This window comes from Dama dama, chromosome 19 (genome assembly GCF_033118175.1).
Source record: "Dama dama isolate Ldn47 chromosome 19, ASM3311817v1, whole genome shotgun sequence".
In the NCBI taxonomy this organism is placed as follows: Eukaryota; Metazoa; Chordata; class Mammalia; order Artiodactyla; family Cervidae; genus Dama; species Dama dama.
Window position 1 is genome coordinate 38,717,054 of NC_083699.1, and position 18,732 is coordinate 38,735,785.

General features: G+C 46.1%; 1 protein-coding gene across 1 annotated transcript; it reads left to right on the plus strand.

Annotated features, from left to right (window-relative positions):
* The first annotated feature begins 1,621 nt into the window (after positions 1-1,621).
* Positions 1,622-8,580, plus strand: AHSG (alpha 2-HS glycoprotein). The gene is made up of 7 exons (XM_061167901.1): positions 1,622-1,883; positions 4,001-4,111; positions 4,426-4,510; positions 4,879-5,042; positions 6,236-6,337; positions 7,243-7,329; positions 7,959-8,580. The coding sequence occupies exons 1-7, from the start codon at positions 1,671-1,673 to the stop codon at positions 8,274-8,276; spliced, it is 1,080 nt and encodes a 359-aa protein (XP_061023884.1). The 5' UTR covers positions 1,622-1,670; the 3' UTR covers positions 8,277-8,580.
* Positions 8,581-18,732: the final 10,152 nt, after the last annotated feature.

Below are 18,732 nucleotides of genomic sequence, written 5' to 3' on the forward strand. Positions count from 1 at the left end.
GACTGTTTTGTATTTTAAAAGAAAAGCAGAGCATCTGCAAAAAGCTTCTCATAAGTCAAGGCCCTGGAGGCAATGGGGGCACAAGGCTAATGGAAAGACCCTCAGTTCTAAGGCTTATCCTGAGGGATGACCAAAGAACCTGGGGTCCTGACCACACCTTCTAAGCCTCTGGAATTAAGGGTCTGTTTGTGAGCAGCTGGGAGCAAATATGAAAACCATGCTTATACTGCCTACTACCTTCTCTACCCATCACAGGCTCCCCTCTTGCTTATCTCCCTCCTTACAGGAAGTCAATATTATTAAGCTTCTCTATAGAACACTCCCCCCCCTTTTAAACCAAGTTTTGTTCTCTAAAGCAATAGCAAACAACAGAGCAAGTCCACCCACACGCAATGATAACCTCTAAATATTTGGAAAACGTGTTGGTTTCCACGTTTCGGGCTTCTCCGCTCCAGGCTAAACCAAACTAAACCTCAGATGATGTTTTCCAAGGCTCTCGCTATCCTGACCACCTCTCCTTGGAGGTCACACCTGAGATCGTCAGGGGCCACAACTGAGAGGCAGTGTCTGAGCCAATACTGTGACCGCGTGCTCTGGCCGCCAAGACTCACTCTAGTTCTGCTAATGCTCCAAAGGGCCCTACGGAGGCATCTGTGTCAGTGTCCTCACAGAGTCTCAGCCTGCAGGGCAGGATTCAAAGCCAGAGCTCTGCCAAGTGAGTGGCTGTTGGACCAGGGCTCCTCTCTGCTGCACTTGTCTACTGGCTGAGGGCACAGGCCACGGGAGCACGGGGTCACCGGTGACACTTGGTCACTGGTGCCAATCACACGCAGCCACCCAGGGAACCCAGGTCAGGGTGCATCTGGGCAGTGTGTTGGCAGTCTGGTTTGGAGAGAAGGGGACGTGGCAATGGGGAAGCTCTGCAGGCCGTAGCCCTCCCGGCCCTGCTACAGGAAGGGAGGAAGCTCTCTCCCCATTCCCCACTCCAGGCAGAAATCTCTCCCTTCCTTTCTTCTTTTCTCTAAGGATCTTATCCAAGATCTTGGCTTAGATCTTATCCAAGATCCCATAACTTTCCCTCTTCACTCCAAATCATTGGTAACTTGGCTACATCTGTGGGCCTTGTTCTCCCTCCAGAAGAAGGTAATTGTCCCTGACATGTGAAGATTTTAGTAAATTGCTGAGCATCCCTACTTTCCCCAACATGGACCCCATGTTGCCCTCAGCTCCCAATGGAGGGCATTCTCTCTGCTGCCAGAATCACAGCGCTCCAGGGCCGACCGTGCCAGCCCCTTGTCACCTTAGTGCTCACCTTGTCCTCTCAGCTGCCTCCTCTCTTTGCTGCTGTTACCATGTTCCAGGCCAACTCTGGAGCATCTCCCCAGCCCACCCCCCAACCTGCCCACACGGGCCCCCAAGCAGCATTGACTTTGGCAGATTTCTTGGGGGCCAGCGATGTCATAACCTGTTTGCTTTTCCAGGACTGATGTTTGCAGGGGGCTTTTTTTTGGAACCAGAACAGAAATCATCCCATATCCTTACGCAATCCTTCCGCAGGCTCCAACATATAAATAAAGCCTTTGGACACTCCACCAGTCAGAGCACCTGGGTTGGTCTGGAAGCCTCCAGCTGCCTGCCTGCTGACAAACCAGGGCCTCTCTGAAACCACCATGAAATCCTTCATTCTGCTCTTTTGCCTGGCTCAGCTCTGGGGCTGCCACTCGATCCCACTTGACCCAATTGCAGGTTATAAGGAACCGGCCTGTGATGACCCAGACACAGAGCAAGCAGCCTTGGCGGCCGTGGACTACATCAATAAGCACCTTCCTCGGGGCTACAAGCACACCTTGAACCAGATTGACAGTGTGAAGGTGTGGCCAAGGGTAAGTGAACCAGCCCTGCCAGGCGGGACAGGCTGGTGTGGGAGGCTCAGCTGGGTGTCTCTGAGAGCCTGCCTCCCAGAACAAAGGAAACTGCATAGTGAAAAATGCCCTGATTCCTCCAAGGAGCAAGGGAGAGGGCAGGCTGAGGAAGAGAGGAGACATTCTGTACTGTGTTCAGGGTCTCCAGGAGGGTGCTGGATGGGAGCAGGAGGTGTGAGGAGAGGACAAGGCTTCAAATGGTATTTTGAAGGCCACAAGTAGAAAGTGTGACCTTCTAGAAAAACTAGCACCAGAGAAAGGATTCTGGTTGCCAAACTACCACTGGCCGGAAAACATTTCTTTTTCTTTGTTTCTGTTTCTCTGCATAAAGACTGAGTGTGAATGAAGCGCACATTTTTAAAGTGCCTATTATGTGCCAGTCCCTTTCATATAGTTCATCTCTGTAACCCCTTCCCCGCTGCATCCCCAGTTCTGTGGGGGTACTGTCCTTGTCTTACATAAGAGATAACGAAGGCTCTGACATATTTAGGGCATTTTTTTTTTTTACCCAAGGTCAGAAGACAGTAAGCATCAGGCTAGGATTCTATTTTAGCACTGTATTCCTTCCTCTACACAAGCTGCTTTCCCAAGAAAGGTACTCACATCCCAGTGAGAAATCTTGGCTTGAAAGGATTCACCTCCTCACACCTCCTCACCTCTCTCTGGAGGAGAAAGCAATGCAGTCTGAAGCTGGTGACAACGATCAGATCAAACTGGGAAATGTGCCTTGGAGGTCAGCTGAGTGATTTGGAGAGGTGGGGAAAAGGCATCTGTCTACTGCCTATTTTGAAATTAGATTTTATAGCTGATGAAGGATAATTCTTTCAGCCAACAACTAACTACAAGTCTTCCAGGACAAGAACCAGTGTCAAGTGCTACGGGACATGCTAAGTTGAATTAATGAAATAGCCAGCCTTGTATATTAAAAGCAGTCAGATATTGGCAAGAAGTCAGATAATGATCCAACCTAACACAAAGATGAGAAAGACATAATTAGTACCACAGAAGATTCACAATCTAGGAAGGAAAATACGGCAAACTTCAGGACATCTGGACTGACTCACAGACCTCTGATCTTACAATAGGACAAAATATTTGAAATCAGGGTTGTCCCGGATGGAGTTTAGGAGTTATGCAATAGTGAAGTACAGTAGTGGTTCAGAGGAAGCAATGATCAGTTCAGGGGAAATAACACACAACCTGCATATTTGAGGGAAAGAAAGAACAATGTTGCAATTTTCACTTACAGCAGGGTTTGAGAACAGCTGGAATGCTGGCTCCTATCACTAGCTCTGAGTGTTTTCGGGAAGTTAATTTGGGCACATCTGCACATCATAAAACAGGAAAGGAGATTCTGAGGTTTCAGGTACTAGTGAATAAGGCAGAACAGAAATGAGAGGCAAGGAGAGTTGGGCTGAAAGGAAAAAATAGGCATATGCGTACCTTCTGGATCTTCGGGTCTTTGAAGAAAGGATGCAGAAACAAGTGAACTGGAAGGGAAAACTCCAAGGAATCATCCAAGGTCCCCTGTCACTGCCTTGCCCACAACTCCTGTCCTCTGTGCAAAGGAAGGACAGACACACTGCTTCCTCCAGCAGAGGAAGGATCACGCTTCCCCCTTACTACCAGCAGGGGACAGTAGGGAACAGCAATTTTGCATCCAGGCATCTAGGAGACAAAAAGCCAGAGAAGACAACTTTTCCTTTAGGAAGGAAAAGAAAACAGCAAAGGAAGAAAGTAGGTGTTGAGAAGGAAGGAAAGAAGAAGTAGAGGGAGGGATGGAGAAGATAAAGGAGAGACAGTAAATTATTATCCCACACCACCTTACTTTGCTGCTTGACTGAGAAAAATCCCAAACTGACTTTTTCAAAGTAGGGCTTGAAGGGGTAAGTACCGACACTCATTTTTGCCTTCCAAATACATCTGAGAGTGATGACTGTGGTTCCTTCAACCTGTCCAAGCCCATGCCCGCTTCTTTCTTACCCTTCCAACAATGGGTGTGCTGACACCCAGTGGGGGCTCACCCGTGGACCCGCTCAGCAGGCTCAGGCTCACCTCTTCATCCTCTGTCTCCACAGCGGCCCACGGGAGAGGTATATGACCTTGAAATAGACACCCTGGAAACCACCTGCCACGTGCTGGACCCCACGCCCCTGGCGAACTGCAGCGTGAGGCAGCAGACGGAGCACGTGAGTGCTCTCAGGGCGGCTGCGGGGTGGGGCGGGGTGGTGCCCCAACTGAAACCGCCAGTCGGCGGCGCCCTCCCTAGCGCCCATTTTTTACAATTCCCCTTTTTGTTGTACCCCGCCCCCCCACGCCTCCCCCTCAACCTCTGCAAAACCAGTGTCCTGTTTCAATATCACCAAGTGAGGGAGATTTTGTGAGGCTCGCCTTTGACGTCCACGCCTGAGAGACCACCCCCTCTTCCCCGCTACCCCTATCTTCCACCTTGAGAAGTGAAGGTCAGCCCCCTGGGGTCCTCACTGTGGGTGTATTTCTCCAGGCGGTGGAAGGAGACTGCGATATCCACGTGCTGAAACAAGATGGCCAGTTTTCCGTGCTGTTTACAAAATGTGATTCCAGTCCAGGTAGAGTTGACTGTTCTTATTACGGTTACCCGGTAGAGGGAGTGAGGTAGGGACCTGAATTGTTTTCAACAGAAGCAGATCTAGCCACTTTATTGGCGATGAAAAGGGGAAGCCAAATGTCCTTGAGTTTGGGGATTTTAAAACTGTTTTTTTAAGGAATTGTTCTGCTTGGAGGTTGGAAATCGCCCCTTGGTGAGAGGAGCTCCTGCAAAAATGCCAGCACGCCAGGGGCCACCCGAGGGTTTAAGTAAGAAGCAGAGAATCAGCCTGTAACTGTTCGGAGCCTGTCTTAGCCCTTTCAAATAAGCAGAGCGGGGACTAACGCCACTGAGAATTCCAGGCCCGAACCGGGTTACTTCTGTGCGCAGATTCCGCCGAGGACGTGCGCAAGTTGTGCCCAGACTGCCCCCTGCTGGCCCCGCTCAACGACAGCCGGGTGGTGCACGCAGTAGAGGTCGCGCTGGCTACCTTCAATGCCCAGAGTAACGGCTCCTACTTTCAGCTGGTGGAAATTTCTCGGGCTAAATTTGTGGTAAGACTGAGACCCTGCTGACAGATTGGGCAGGTTGGTGGCACTCTGGAGTGTGGACGTGGTGAAGCAAGTATGAGGGAGGGAGCAGGTGCAGCCACAGGAAGTCAAGGAGGGTGGTGGGAGAAAAGGGAAAGAAAGGGTCCTGTCCTGGACCCAGAGGACCCTGACTGCACACCGCCCCCCCCCCCCCCCCCCCCGTAAGCCACTTCAACATAAAATAGTCCGAGTCTGCGTGTCTGTTCAGGCTGTGTTCCTCGGTTTTAGTTAACGCCAGGGTGGGAGTTCCCATTTTATCCAGAAGCACACACTGTAAATTCATGGGTCTCCACATCACCATCACCCATCACCACTGAACATCTGCTCTTGTAAGTATCAACTCTTGTAATTGAAACTTACAAAGGCATGGGCATACTTACATATAATGGCAGAGTCTTAAAATGCCATGGAATCACTGAACAAAAACAACTAATTGTCCTGTGGTTAGGTTAGCACATTTGAACACAATATAATTCTAATATTAAAAAAAAAAACTGGTATTCTGGATGCCAGCCATAGCATACTTGGAAATACACTGTAGGTAGTAATTCTATTAACCAGAATATGTGATTCTAGAACCTCCACCTCAGACTATAACAAATAAGAGATATTTTATTATTTTGAGTGTCCTTATGCTCCAAGAACAATGAGATAGAAAAGCATAAATATCTTCTGCACTTCCAGTTATCTTTTTCATTTGATCCTGCTATCTAAAATATGTGGGAGAGGAATTAGTTACTTTCCTATCCCATCTTGGAATAACCTGAACCTTGGGTCTCAAAGTGCAACCCCAATACGGAAATTGGCAGGAGGCAGGGTTCCTACCCAGATCAGTGTCAGGTCAGCCCTCTGGGTTCCTGCTTTCTACTGGAAAACTTGCCTCTGCTCTGGAAGGATGGGCAGTGGATACCTGCACCTACTTCAGGGAACACCCAAACCCCAGCTTCTGTATGCAAGCCCTTAAAACCCACTGCCACCATGTGAACCCTGTGTAAGCCACCAGGGGCATGTTTCTTGGCCACACAGCGTGGTCTACATGAGTGCCCCCCCCGGACTATGTAGTACCATGGCCCTCACTACTTCCCTCTGGGCTCTCCTTCCCTGCCTTTCTCACGCTGTCACGTTGCTCCATGAAAATGTTCATATATCTTCATCAGCCTCTTCCAGCTTCTGTCTCTGTGGAGTTTGCAGTGGCTGCTACTGACTGTATTGCTAAAGACGTCGTAGATCCAACCAAGTGCAACCTGCTGGCAGAAAAGGTGAGCGGGCCAGGCACTGAATCGGCAAAGCTGGTCATGGAACAGAGCCTTCTTAGAGCAAGTTTATATCTTGGGGCTGTGGAAAGAGATAATGCAAAAGACCCATGCCCTGTGAGGCTGGGTCATGCCAGGTCATCCCTTGGGGTGTCATCTCCCCTGCTTAAGAGCTATCAACAGATCTTCTCATCTGCTGGAGGCCCCTGGAGTTAGAGAGGCTATTTCCTAACTAATATGAGTCATGTCAGGCTGATGGAAGTATAAAGTGTAGATTTTCTAGATATACCTCAGGTATGCAACCTAAGTCCTTAAGCCAGTAATGTCTACTTCTAGGAATTTAGCCTAAAGATATCAGCCTGTTTGACAAAACATATCTATAAAGATGATTTATGACAGATTCAAAATGACCCCAAACATCTGAATGTCCAACAGGAGGGAATCGTTGAATAAAATACGACATGTTAGTAAATAGAAAATTATAGACCCAGAAATTATGTTTTCAAAGAATGATGAATGATATAAGAGAATGCTAGAGTTCTAGCATGTGAAAAACACAGTCTCTAAAATGGTACAGTCACAATCATGTCAACTTTTAAAAGATATCTAATAGTATTTAAAAATAAAGAAATACATAGAGGTTAACAGAAGTTCTTCTGAGTCACCACAATTTCTGAGATTATGGGTGAGCTCTCTCACTCGCAAAACATTTCTGTATTTTCTACATTCTATATAAAATATAAGCAGAAAGCATGAACTTAAGGAAAAAAAGTTAAAAACAAAAACAAAAACAAAAAGACAGGAATTAAGAATTTAAGCGTCTTACCCTGGATGTGTTGAGTATAAGTGAAACTGGGTGAGAAGTCCAATTTTTGAACCTGTTCAAATAACCCCTCTCTTTCTGTGGGCAGCAATATGGCTTCTGTAAGGGGTCAGTCATTCAGAAAGCTGTTGGTGGGGAAGACGTCTCAGTGACTTGCACGGTGTTCCAAACGCAGGTAAGAGCCCCATAGATGTACTGGCCCTGTTTTTCAGAATCCAGTGACCCCTTTGGATTTCTGCCATGCAGTAGTAATCACGGCATTAGCTGCCTGTTCTTCTGAGCCCCACAACATAGATAGTGCCAGGAATGTGAAATCATCAGTAAATGAAAGGTTTCACTCATGCCCTCCCCTTCCAGGAACTGGTACTTACAAGGCAGAGCCACCCCCAGGTGCAGTTGGCAGGGTCATGTTTCTAGCTGCCGCCTCGGGAGTGAGGGGTGTGTGGGAGTGGTTTTCTGAGTTGCAGAGACTAGGCGGGTAGATCTGCCTGCTAGCTCCCTGTAACTGCGGGTGTAGGTGAAAAAGAGGGTGACGCTGCTGGTGAAAGTTAGCCATAAGGTGGGGTTCTTTTGCTCCTGAAACGTGAGTGTAAGTCTACCAACCCCAAAACAGCTGGTGAGAAAGGTAACATCGCAAGCCAGTTACCCCTCCCCTGGAACCCTGATGACTATCCTTTGTACCTAGGTAGTTCTTCTTGGCCAGATTCCTTACACATAAAAATTATTACTGTGAGAGAATTGGGTGGGGATTTCCCCTGGAAGGAGGAGAAAGGCAGCTAACTAAAGAAACGGTCCTCTCTCCAGCCTGTGATTCCGCAGCCCCAGCCCGACGGCGCCGAAGCTGGGGCCCCGAGCGCCCTGCCGGACACAGCCACCCCTGCGCCTTCTGCAGCCGGGCCGCCCGTGGCCTCCGTGGTGGTGGGACCGAGTGTGGTGGCCGTGCCCCTGCCTCTGCATCGGGCACACTATGATCTGCGCCACACTTTCTCCGGTGTAGCCTCAGTGGAGTCAGCCTCGGGAGAAGCGTTCCGCGTGGGGAAGACACCCGTAGGGGGGCAGCCTAGCGTTCCTGGTGGTCCAGTCCGCCTTTGCCCAGGCAGAATCAGATACTTCAAGATCTAGAAGATGGTCGGAGATGAGACGGTTGGCACAGAGAATACAGCTATCATTTTGTCCAAGTATGGGTATGGGTAGGGGCTTTGTCTGCTCTGGAAGCAAGTGCTGCCTGTGGCCTAGATGAATGCCAGCTCTTGCGTCCCAACTTCTCATCCTTCCAAGGACAGGAGCAGAGGAGGTGCTAGTGATGTTTGATGGAACATAAAGTCAGCAGCTTGATGGTCATTGCTTTGATGTAAGCCTCCACCACTGTGTTCTCTACCTTCTCTTTCTTGACCTCACAAAAATAATTGGAACTGTGACTTTGAAAGGTGCTCTTGCCAAGTTTATATCTACTTGTCATTAAAAATGCTCTAATAAAGAAGGTTCTAAGCTGAGATGTTGTCATGATTGTTGCCTACTTCATCCAATCTCATGTGTGTGGTCTTTCCAGCAAACATACTATGTGTCCCTAATCAAAATCAAAGTGAAAATAGGAATAAAATAGAACAAAACCTCCTATATACATAGGAAAAAGTGAGACTAGGATCTGCTCACAACCTATATGATCTGATAATTTCCTTATAAGAAAATAATTCTTTCATTTCATAATGGTCAGAAAATATTGCTAAATTAGGACCAAGTGCTTAAACTTTGTACAGACAAACCAACCATTGGTTTTCCCCAATTCCCAGATAAGGAAAGGTTAGTAATTAGCACAGGAGCCTCACTTTAATTATACCTGTTGATTGTACTATATGTGTATATAGTAAGAAAGAAACAAAGTGAAGTTGCTCAGTCATGTCCAACTCTCTGCGATCCGTGGAGTGTAGCCTACTAGGCCCCTCTGTCCATGGGATTCTCCAGGCAAGACTACTGGAGTGGGTTGCCATTTCCTTCTCCAGGGGATCTTCCTGACCCAGGGATCAAACCCAGATCTCCCACGTTGCAGGGAGACACTTTATCCTCTGAGCCACCAGAGAAGTATACATATAGTACTATATACTAAAATGGATTCTAGCCAATCCATTTTAAGACCTCAAGTGTAAGCTCTGGTTTATAGTATGAATAGAAGAGGGATACCTCCAGTGGTAAATCCAGTGGACATTTGTAGATACTATCCAAGTGCTCAGAGAGCATAAAGAAATAAATAGTTCCCATTATAGAGTGGTGCCTAGACAATTTCAATGTTTATCCACTAGCATTAGGTTGCTCTGAGCAACCTAAGTGATGGGCCCTTTCTTATGAAATTTTAAAGGATTAGGACTAATAACCAATTGAGTGGTTTCACTTGACCCCAGAAGACTGAATCAAGCATTGACACTCACCTTATCACTCTTGCCTAGAGGTTTTGCCAACATTCCAGTAAACAGAAAGAATGGCCAGGAAGGTAGGAAAACCATTAGGTACCTCAGAAACCAGGGAAGATGAGGCAGGCATGATCAGCTGAGCTAAATGCTACAGAAAGAGCAATAAACATGAGGACCAAGCAAAGGCCATGGATTAGCTGACTGACTTGGAGGTGATGGTGACCACTGGCAGATACAGTTTCAAGAAGGTTGAGTATGAAAGCCTGGTGGCAGTGTTGAAGATGCCTGGTGAAAGATGATGAGAAAATGGAGAGGAGTGTGTAATCTCTTTCAAGCAGTTTGATGGTGAAGGGTGGGAGAGAGAGGATGTAATCTTAAAGGACTGATTTTGCACAGACACAGTGGAGAGCAGCATCTTGCAGTGAGACCTTCATTCCCTGACCAGGGATGGAAACTTGGGTTCAGCAGTGAGAGCACAAAGTCCTAAGCACTAGACCAGGAGGGACTGGGGCTAAGACTCTGGGCCCCAGTTCTTGCTGCCTAGAGAAAAAAAAATGCTAAGGAGACAGCAGTTAGAAAGGAAAGTAAGACAGGTACTAGAAAAGCAGAACACATGCAGAGAGACTCACAGGTGAGCTCAGAGAGAGTCACACCTTGGGAAGTTTAAATCATTTACAAGGGGGCAGTCTTCCTGGTCTTTGTCTTGCTCTGACCCTACAGCTGATTTGTCTCAGGGTCCTCCCCTATGTGCACGTGCATCCTTTAGCCAAAATGGAATTTAGCACGAGCATCCCTGGGAAGTTAGCAAAGCGTTCAGTCTGGCACCCTCTCCCTTTTTGACCACCGAGGAGCCTTTCTGTGCATGTTCAGTTGAGGTCTTTCTGATTCCAAGGATGGGAAATATGTGAGCTCCTGATCTTTTACCCAAGCAGGGCTTAGTCCCTCTCTGCCCCTGCCATTGCTGGGCTATTATCTTAAAGTGCCCACAGGAGACAAAGTCTGGCTGTTTACCCTGTTCCTCTTGTTATTTCTGGACATCCTGGAATGCAAAGTCAAGTGGGCCTTAGAAAACATCACGATGAATAAAGCTAGTAGAGGTGATGGAATTCCAGTTGAGCTATTTCAAATTCTAAAAGATGATGCTGTGAAAGTGCTGCACTCAGTATGCCAGCAAATTTGGAAAACTCAGCAGTGGCCACAGGACTGGAAAAGGTCAGTTTTCATTCCAATCCCAAAGAAAGGCAATGCCAAAGAATGCTCAAACTACTGCACAATTGCACTCATCTCACACGCTAGTAAAGTAATGCTCAAAATTCTCCAAGCCAGGCTTCAACAATACGTGAACTGTGAGCTTCCAGATGTTCAAGCTGGTTTTAGGAAAGGCAGAGGAACCAGAGATCAAATTGCCAACATCCGCTGGATCATTGAAAAAGCAAGAAAGCTCCAGAAAAACATCTATTTCTGCTTTATTGACTATGCCAAAGTCTTTGACTGTGTGGATCACCACAAACTGTGGAAAATTCTGAAAGAGATGGGAATACCAGATCACCTGACCTGCCTCTTGAGAAATCTGTGTGCAGGTCAGGAAGCAATAGTTAGAACTGGACTTGGAACAACAGACTGGCTCCAAATAGGAAAAGGAGTACGTCAAGGCTGTATGTTGTCACCCTGCTTATTTAACTTATATGCAGAGTACATCATGAGAACCGCTGGACTGAATGAAGCATAAGCTGGAATCAAGATTGCTGGGAGAAATATCAGTAATCCCAGATATGCAGATGTCACCACCCTTATGGCAGAAAGCGAAGAACTAGAGACTCTTGATGAAAGTGAAAGAGGAGAGTGAAAAAGCTGGCTCAACATTCAGAAAACTAAGATCATGGCATCTAGTACCATCACTTCACAGCAAATAGATGAGGAAACAGTGGAAACAGTGTCAGACTTTATTTTGGGGGGTTCCAAAGTCACTGCAGATGGTGACTGCAGCCATGAAATTAAAAGACATTTGCCCTTGGAAGAAAAGTTATGACCAACCTAGATAGCATATTAAAAAGCAGAGACATTACTTTGCCAACAAAGGTCTGTCTAGTTAAAGCTGTGATTTTTCCAGTAGTTATGTATGGATGTGAGAGTTGGACTATAAAGAAAGCTGAGCGCTGAAGAATTGATGCTTTTGAACTGTGGTGTTGGAGAAGATGCTTGAGAGTCCCTGGGACTGCAAGGAGATCCAACCAGTTCATCCTAAAGGAAATCAGTCCTGAATATTCCCTGAAAGGACTGATGTTGAAGGTGAAACTCCAATACTTTGGCCTCCTGATGCAAAGAACTGACTCATTTGAAAAGACCCTGATGCTGAGAAAGATTGAAGGCGGGAGAAAAGGGGACAACAGAGGATGAGTTAGTTGGATGGCATCACCGACTCAATGGACATGAGTTTGAGTAAATGCTGGGAGTTGGTGACGGACAGGGAGACCTGGCATGTTGCAGTCCATGGGGCCACAAAGAGTTGGACGTGACTGAGTGACTGAACTGAACTGAACTTGTTATTTCTATCTGGAAGTATAAAAAGGAGGCTGGCTGCAAAAATGTCTAGCCTGGAACCCATCTGTTCTCCTGCTTCAGGATAGATTAGAGGGTAGAGGGATGATTTCTTTTCCAGGAGAGAAGAGCTTTGAGTGTCCTTAGGGCAAAAGATAGGAAGAGATGGAAGAAGAAAGAGAGAAAGGATATAATGGGGCACGGGCAGAGGCAATATTTAGTGAAGAACTGGAAATGGTTTGGGCAACTCTGCCCAAGAGACTAGTCTTTCTGTGAGGGAGTTTGCAAGGGAATTCTGGAAATTTCACCTTTTACCCAGTACTAAAAGAGACTCATTCGCTTTCTCCCCTTGCTATACTCGGGTGTGGCTGTGAGGGAACATGGAGTATTAGAGTGTTTTCCTTGGCAGGTGGTGGATACCCAATCCAAAGCAGCTTAAGTGAAAAGAGAAATGTCACCCCCTCATGTGCTGGGATTTGAAATGGGTGAGTCTTACCTAGGGCACCATAGAATCCAGGATTCATTTCCCTTCTCTCTTTCCCTCTCCTCCCTCACCTTTCATCCTCCCCTCCCTCCCTCCTTCCTTCTCTCTTTCTGTCATCAGTGCTTGCCTTCAGTTTTTGCCAGGATAGCCACTGGCAGCCTCACACCTTCATAAGTATTAGTGCCTAACCCTGCAGAGAAAGAGAAGAGCTACTCTAAAGGAGACAAGAGACAGGCTTCCCAGGGGAATAGCAGGCACGGAGGCCTAGAGGCAGAAAATATGTTGATGTAGCTAAGGGTGAGAAAGGAAGCTGACTGAGCAGCTAAGAGGGGAAAGAGGACAGCTTTAGAAGATGAGATTGAAGAAGTAGGTGAAGGCAGGTCGTGAATAGCCTTGAAGTCCCCCAGAAGGAATTAGGATTGTATTGAGAAAAATCAGTGCAATGGGAAACCACTAAAGGTTTTAAGCAGGGCAGTGGCATAATCTGATTTACCTTAAGAGATCAACCGGGCACCATGGTTCTAGACCTGGGATGAGGAAAGGTAGGGTGAAGCAGTATTATTCCCTCTCACGCCCCCCACCTGGGGACATTTGGAAGTAACTGGAGACACTTACTTGGGATGGTACTGGACAGAGACTAGGGATGCTAAACATTTTGAAATGGACAGGACCTTCCCAACAATGAAGTCCTAACAACGAACAATGATTAATTAATGCCCCCAAAAGCCAATAGCATTCATGTTACATTGTTATTTGCTATAGGGAAAATGGGTTGTATCTGGGAAAGAGTAGCCATGGGATAGGAAGTGACTGGAGCTTTCTAGGGGAGAGATGTGTACCTTAGTCTAAGGTTGTGAGCAGAAGATGTGGTTTAAAAATAGGGACATAACTTCAGGGAGAACTCCTAGGACCTACCAATGGATTTGATGTAAGAAATAGAGAGGTGAAAGATAACTCCTGATTTGTGGCTTTGCAAACTGGGTAGAGGCTGATGTCTTTTACTGAGGCAGAGGGCGCTGGTTCATTTCATCTGAGTTCCCCCAGTCTCTCTCCTCTCTGTCTTAAAATTGTGCCGTTGATTTTTCTGTCAGCCCAACCCATGCCTTGATCTGACAGACTTGTGCTGTCTGGGCTAAGACAATTCACCTTTTGATTTCTTCTGGCCTCCATTATACAACCAGGTGTATGCAGCAGCCTGCCAGGACTGTAGGGAGGATTAAATTATGCTACAATATATGCTTGGAACCTTCATGTCACATTCTGGGTACTCAGTCAGGGTCCTCCCTCGCTGCTTCTTTTTCCTGTATTCTGAATTTGGTGGCTTCCGCAGATTATGTCCTTGACCTTCTCTTGAATGTGTACTCTAAGCTTGGCAAGTCTGTTCTTTCTCATGATTGAAACTCTCGATCTTACACAGATAACTTCCAACTTTATAGCTCTAGCTTGGGCATTTTTTTTCAAATTCTAACATTGCATTCCAAATGTCTCTAGGATTTCCTCACTTGAATTTACCTACGTGATTTATTTGATATAAGAAAAGAATGCATACATAAAGACTTAGTAATATTTGAAATGTGCATATTCTAGAAAAATTTCTTCTTAAGAATAAACATAAATTAGAATGAGTTATGGAGCTATTAAATCTACTGTGCTTCCAGCACATTTTTGCATCTAATGCAGCCCTATATTTTCTCAACATCGTCTTTAATATTTTGCAGAGTGAGCTCTCCTAAATAAATAGTGCTGTGTGGGTCTCATTTACTTGCCTTCTTAATGGTTTTTTTAAATCACATCTGCTTCACCTTCCAAAGTTACTGAATTTCAGGTATATTTTTCAATATTGTATCACCACACCAATCAACAATATTTGGTAGGTGTCAGGATAATAGAAATATTTACAACAGTGATAATAAGTGAATATTAGAATTAGAGAATGCTATTGTTTTTGAGTCACTAAGGTGTGTCCCTGACACTTTTGTGATGCCGTGGACTGTAGCCCACCAGGCTCCTCTGTCCATGGGATTTCCCAAGCAAGAATACTGGAGTGGGTTGCCATTGCCTTCTCCCACCACAACCCAGGGCATCTTCCTAACAACCCAGGAACTGAACCTGCATCTCCTGCATTGGCAGACAGATTCTTTACTGCTGAGTCATGAGGGAAGGCCCAGAATAATAAAATAGTTTTCATCAAAACCACTCATGGAGATTTGCTGCTCAAGAAAATAAAGAAAAGTGGTTCCAATGATATTGACAAAGGGTGATGGGTATTTCTCTTCCATGGAACAATCATATGGCAATGTTGTAACCAAGGTTTACAAAGTACTTGCTGAAAAGCTCTCTGTACATCCCCTGCTTGACCAGTTCCTGCTTCACCTACACCTTACTCACCTGACTCTCCCTAAATCATCCCCTTAAATCATAGGGTCTAATTAGAAAATACCCTCCTCATCCCACCAGAGGTACCGTTCTAATCTTTAGCTCAGAGTGGCATCTCCTTGATAGTTTAACAAAGGGAAAACCTCTGCTGCAGGAAGGTACTTAGCTCCACGGTTTCAGAGGGCTCAGCTACTCTGCTGGTTTCCCTGGTAACCGATGAGCCAAGCTGAAGTCAGTTCCCCCATAACTAATAGCCTTCCTATTTCCCCCAACCAGAGTGAAGCAGGCTGGCACATTCTGCCCACCACCCACTGCACACTGTGGGTGTCGCTCCAGGACCTTGCTTCAGACGGGTAGTAAGTTCCCCCATCCATTACACCAGTGATGTCTCTGTTGCTAACTCTGGGCTCTTTCTTCAGTCTCGAAGCTGGGCACAGGACTTGCAGACCTCTAGGGTACAGCCCAACAATTGTTGCCAGCCCATATCTCTCCTTCTCTGCCCACTGAAGCCGAATGAAAAATACACAAAGACAGAGTTTGGAGGAAATAGAAAGGTGGCTTTTATTCTCAACTGGTGGAGAGGGTATCCCAGTAGGCTCATGCCTCAAGAATTGTGCTCCCCCTCCATGAGGAGTCTAGGGGCTTATATAAGGCAAGTCAGGAGTTGGTGATGAGGTTGATTTCTTCCTCTTGCCTTGTTTCAAAGACAGTCATAAACTGCCGGCAGTAACCCAGGAACTGAGTCTGGTGGTTCGGTGGCTCTGTGGCCTTCTTTTCTGATATGTATCTACAAGGAGAAGGGTGTTGTATGGGTAAACACCAGACAGAGGATGTATTTAGCATAGAGTCAAAGGAGAAAATGTGAATTTTAGCTCCTGCAGAGTTAGGGGACAGAAGCAAACTTCGTTACAGACATGCAAGAATTAGGAGCAGTTAAAGGTTAAAAAAAAAGGTTGGGGTGGGGAGCTTCCCGGGTAGATGGTAAAGAATCCACCTGCAATGCAGGAGACCCCAGTTTGATCCCTGGGTTGAGAAGTTCCCCTGGAGAACAGATAGGCTACCCACTCCAGTATTCTTGGGCTTCCCTGGTGGTTCAGATGGTAAAGAATCTGCCTGCAATGCGGGAGACCTGGGTTCGATCCCTGGGTTGAGAAGATTCCCCTGGAGGAGGGCATGGCAACCCACTCCGGTATTCTGGCCAGAAGAATCCCCATGGACAGAGGAGCCTGGTGGGCCACAGTCCATAGGGTCACAAAAAGTCAGATATGACTGAGCGACTAATCACAGCACAGCACACATATTCCTTTCTGGCAGTCAGGGACTCCTACTTGCTCTCAGCTGGTGTTTTGCAAGATCTTCTGTGGTGTATCTTCTGTGGTCTGATGGTGTATTCCTAATGCATCCATGGAGAGAGCTGTACTCCACATCCACCTGCTTCAAGGCCACTTTGTCTCTCTCCTTGCCCAGTTTTTAATTGGGTTGCTCATTTCCTTATGGTTGAGTTTTAAGAGTTCATTATTTTGGATTAAAATCCTTCATCAGATATGTCTTTTGCAAACAATTTCTCCCAGTATGTGATTTGCCTTCTCATTTTCTTAAAGGGTTCTACTTTTATTTTTAACTGCAAAGAAAGAAATTAAGCTTTGCTAATATTGAACATATCAATTATTGATATATATAATAATTGGTCATACATATCCATATTCAAACATTTTATTATTAGTGGGGTACATGATTCTAAAAAATTTAGAAACTTCTAATGCAAGGAATAAGGTCTAGATTCCTTAAATCAGCATTTAAGTCTTTACAAAACTGCTACTCCCCTTCTCTACCTATCGTCATACCTGATTGTCTGGTCCATTTTAACCTATCTCTGTTTTTCAGTCTACACAGGACATGGCCCAGTCCTTAGAAAGCCTCAAATAAAGTCTTTGTTGAGATTAGACATAGTACAGTGACGCTACTCCAGGCACTCTCTTGTCCCCACAGTCACACCCTCATGGAGCAGTTGTCCTCATCCTGAACAGTAAATCTTACTACACCCTTGCTCGGTCCTTTAGCTGCCTTTTCCTCTACCTCTCACACACCCTTGGTTAAGTTAAACGGGTTTTTCAGCTTCACTGAGGGCTTTGGTCTCTCTGTCTCTATTAGTCCAGTCTACTGGACTCCTCCTGGTTTCACTTTCTTGCCTGTGAGCCCCAATCTCTCAGTCAGCAATTTCAGTGATACCCACACAGCACCCTCTGCAAGTCTCGACCTTCTTTGCCTTTCCAGGGCCCAGCTCCAGCTGTACATTCCCCTTCCTATTTGCAACCTGCTGGGTCTGGCTGAAGGGCTTCCCATCAGCCATTTGTTCTTGGTGCGCTGACAAGCATTGCTCTCCATCCTCAGGTGGGTCCACAGGACTCCCAGCCTCATGTTCCTCATTTTTCCTCTATTTCCCACTCTGCCCAATGGGATTCCAAGGTGGTGCAGTGGTAAAGAATTCTCCTGTCAATGCAGGGGACTCAAGAGATATGGGTTAGAACCCTGGGTTGGGAAGATCCTCTAGAGTAGGAAATGGCAACCCATTCCAGTATTCTTGTCTGGAAAATTCCATGGACAGAGGAGCCTGGTGGGCTACAGTCCATGGGGTCGCAAAGGGTCAGACACAGCTTAGCCACTGAGAATGCCCAGTGGTTAATCCATAACAGTGCAAGAGTTGCCTCCTCAAGCCCCTGATAACACTCCCATATTTCAACCCTCAACAGATTGAAACTCTCAGTTTCCAAATAAAAGAAAGATCCCAGGCCAAAATCCCCTCCACCTCCCTCCAGTTTATCTCCAAAGTCATCCATTCTTATCTCCTTCTCTCTTGGTCAGGGTAGGGGTCTTTCTCTTCTCTCGTCTATCCCCCTACCCTATTCTACCCCATCATATTCCCTAATTACATGGCCCTCCCCAGTACCCTTTCTACCCTAACATCAGACTCACCCTCCCCATTGACTGCAAACATTCTCAGATAATCTCTGTCCTAAAATACCACTCTCCCCTTAAGCCTGCATCCCTTTCAAGCCAATTTCTATCCCTTTCCTCCCTTTTTTTTTTTTTTTTTATCAAATCTCCTTTCAAAAAATTATTACTTAAATTTTAAAAAAATGTTACCTGCTCACTAAAGAAAATTTGGAAAATATTGAGAAGCTGAAAGAATAAAAACAAGTGACTCCTATAGTCCTATATCTCAGATACAAACACTATTAATATCTTTTCTGTATTGTATTCATCCTCCTCTCTCAAGCCCACATCATACCCGAAGGAAGCTCATATCAGGAAGCTTCCCTGGTAGCTCAGTTGGTAAAGAATCTGCTTGCAATGCAGGAGACCCCTGTTTGATTCCTGGAAGAATCCTCTGGAGAAGGGATAATCTATCCACCCCAGTTTTCTTGGGCTTTCCTTGTGGCTTAGCTGGTAACAAATTTGCCTGTAATGGGGGAGATCTGGGTTCGATTCCTGGGTTGGAAAGATCCCCTGGAGAAGGGAAAGGCTACCCACTCCAGTATTCTGGCCTGGAGAATTCTGTGGCCTGTATAGTCCATGGGCTCACAAAGAATTAGACACAACTGAGCAATTTTCACTTTCACGGAAAGAAGGGAGAAAGTTAATATTCAGGGAAATGAAAACTGAGAGTTTTCCACAGTTGAAGAAAGACATGAATCTTTGGATTGGAGATTTATAACACATCCAGTTTAGCTGAAGCTCCAATACTTTGGCCACCTGATGAGAAGAGCCGACTCAT

Coding starts and splice junctions, on each gene's coding strand:
- AHSG (XM_061167901.1), top strand. CDS start 1,671: ATGAAATCCTTCATTCTGCTCTTTTGCCTGGCTCAGCTCTGGGGCTGC. Junction 1,884..4,000: donor GTGTGAAGGTGTGGCCAAGG/GTAAGTGAACCA, acceptor CTGTCTCCACAG/CGGCCCACGGGAGAGGTATA. Junction 5,043..6,235: donor TTTCTCGGGCTAAATTTGTG/GTAAGACTGAGA, acceptor TATCTTCATCAG/CCTCTTCCAGCTTCTGTCTC.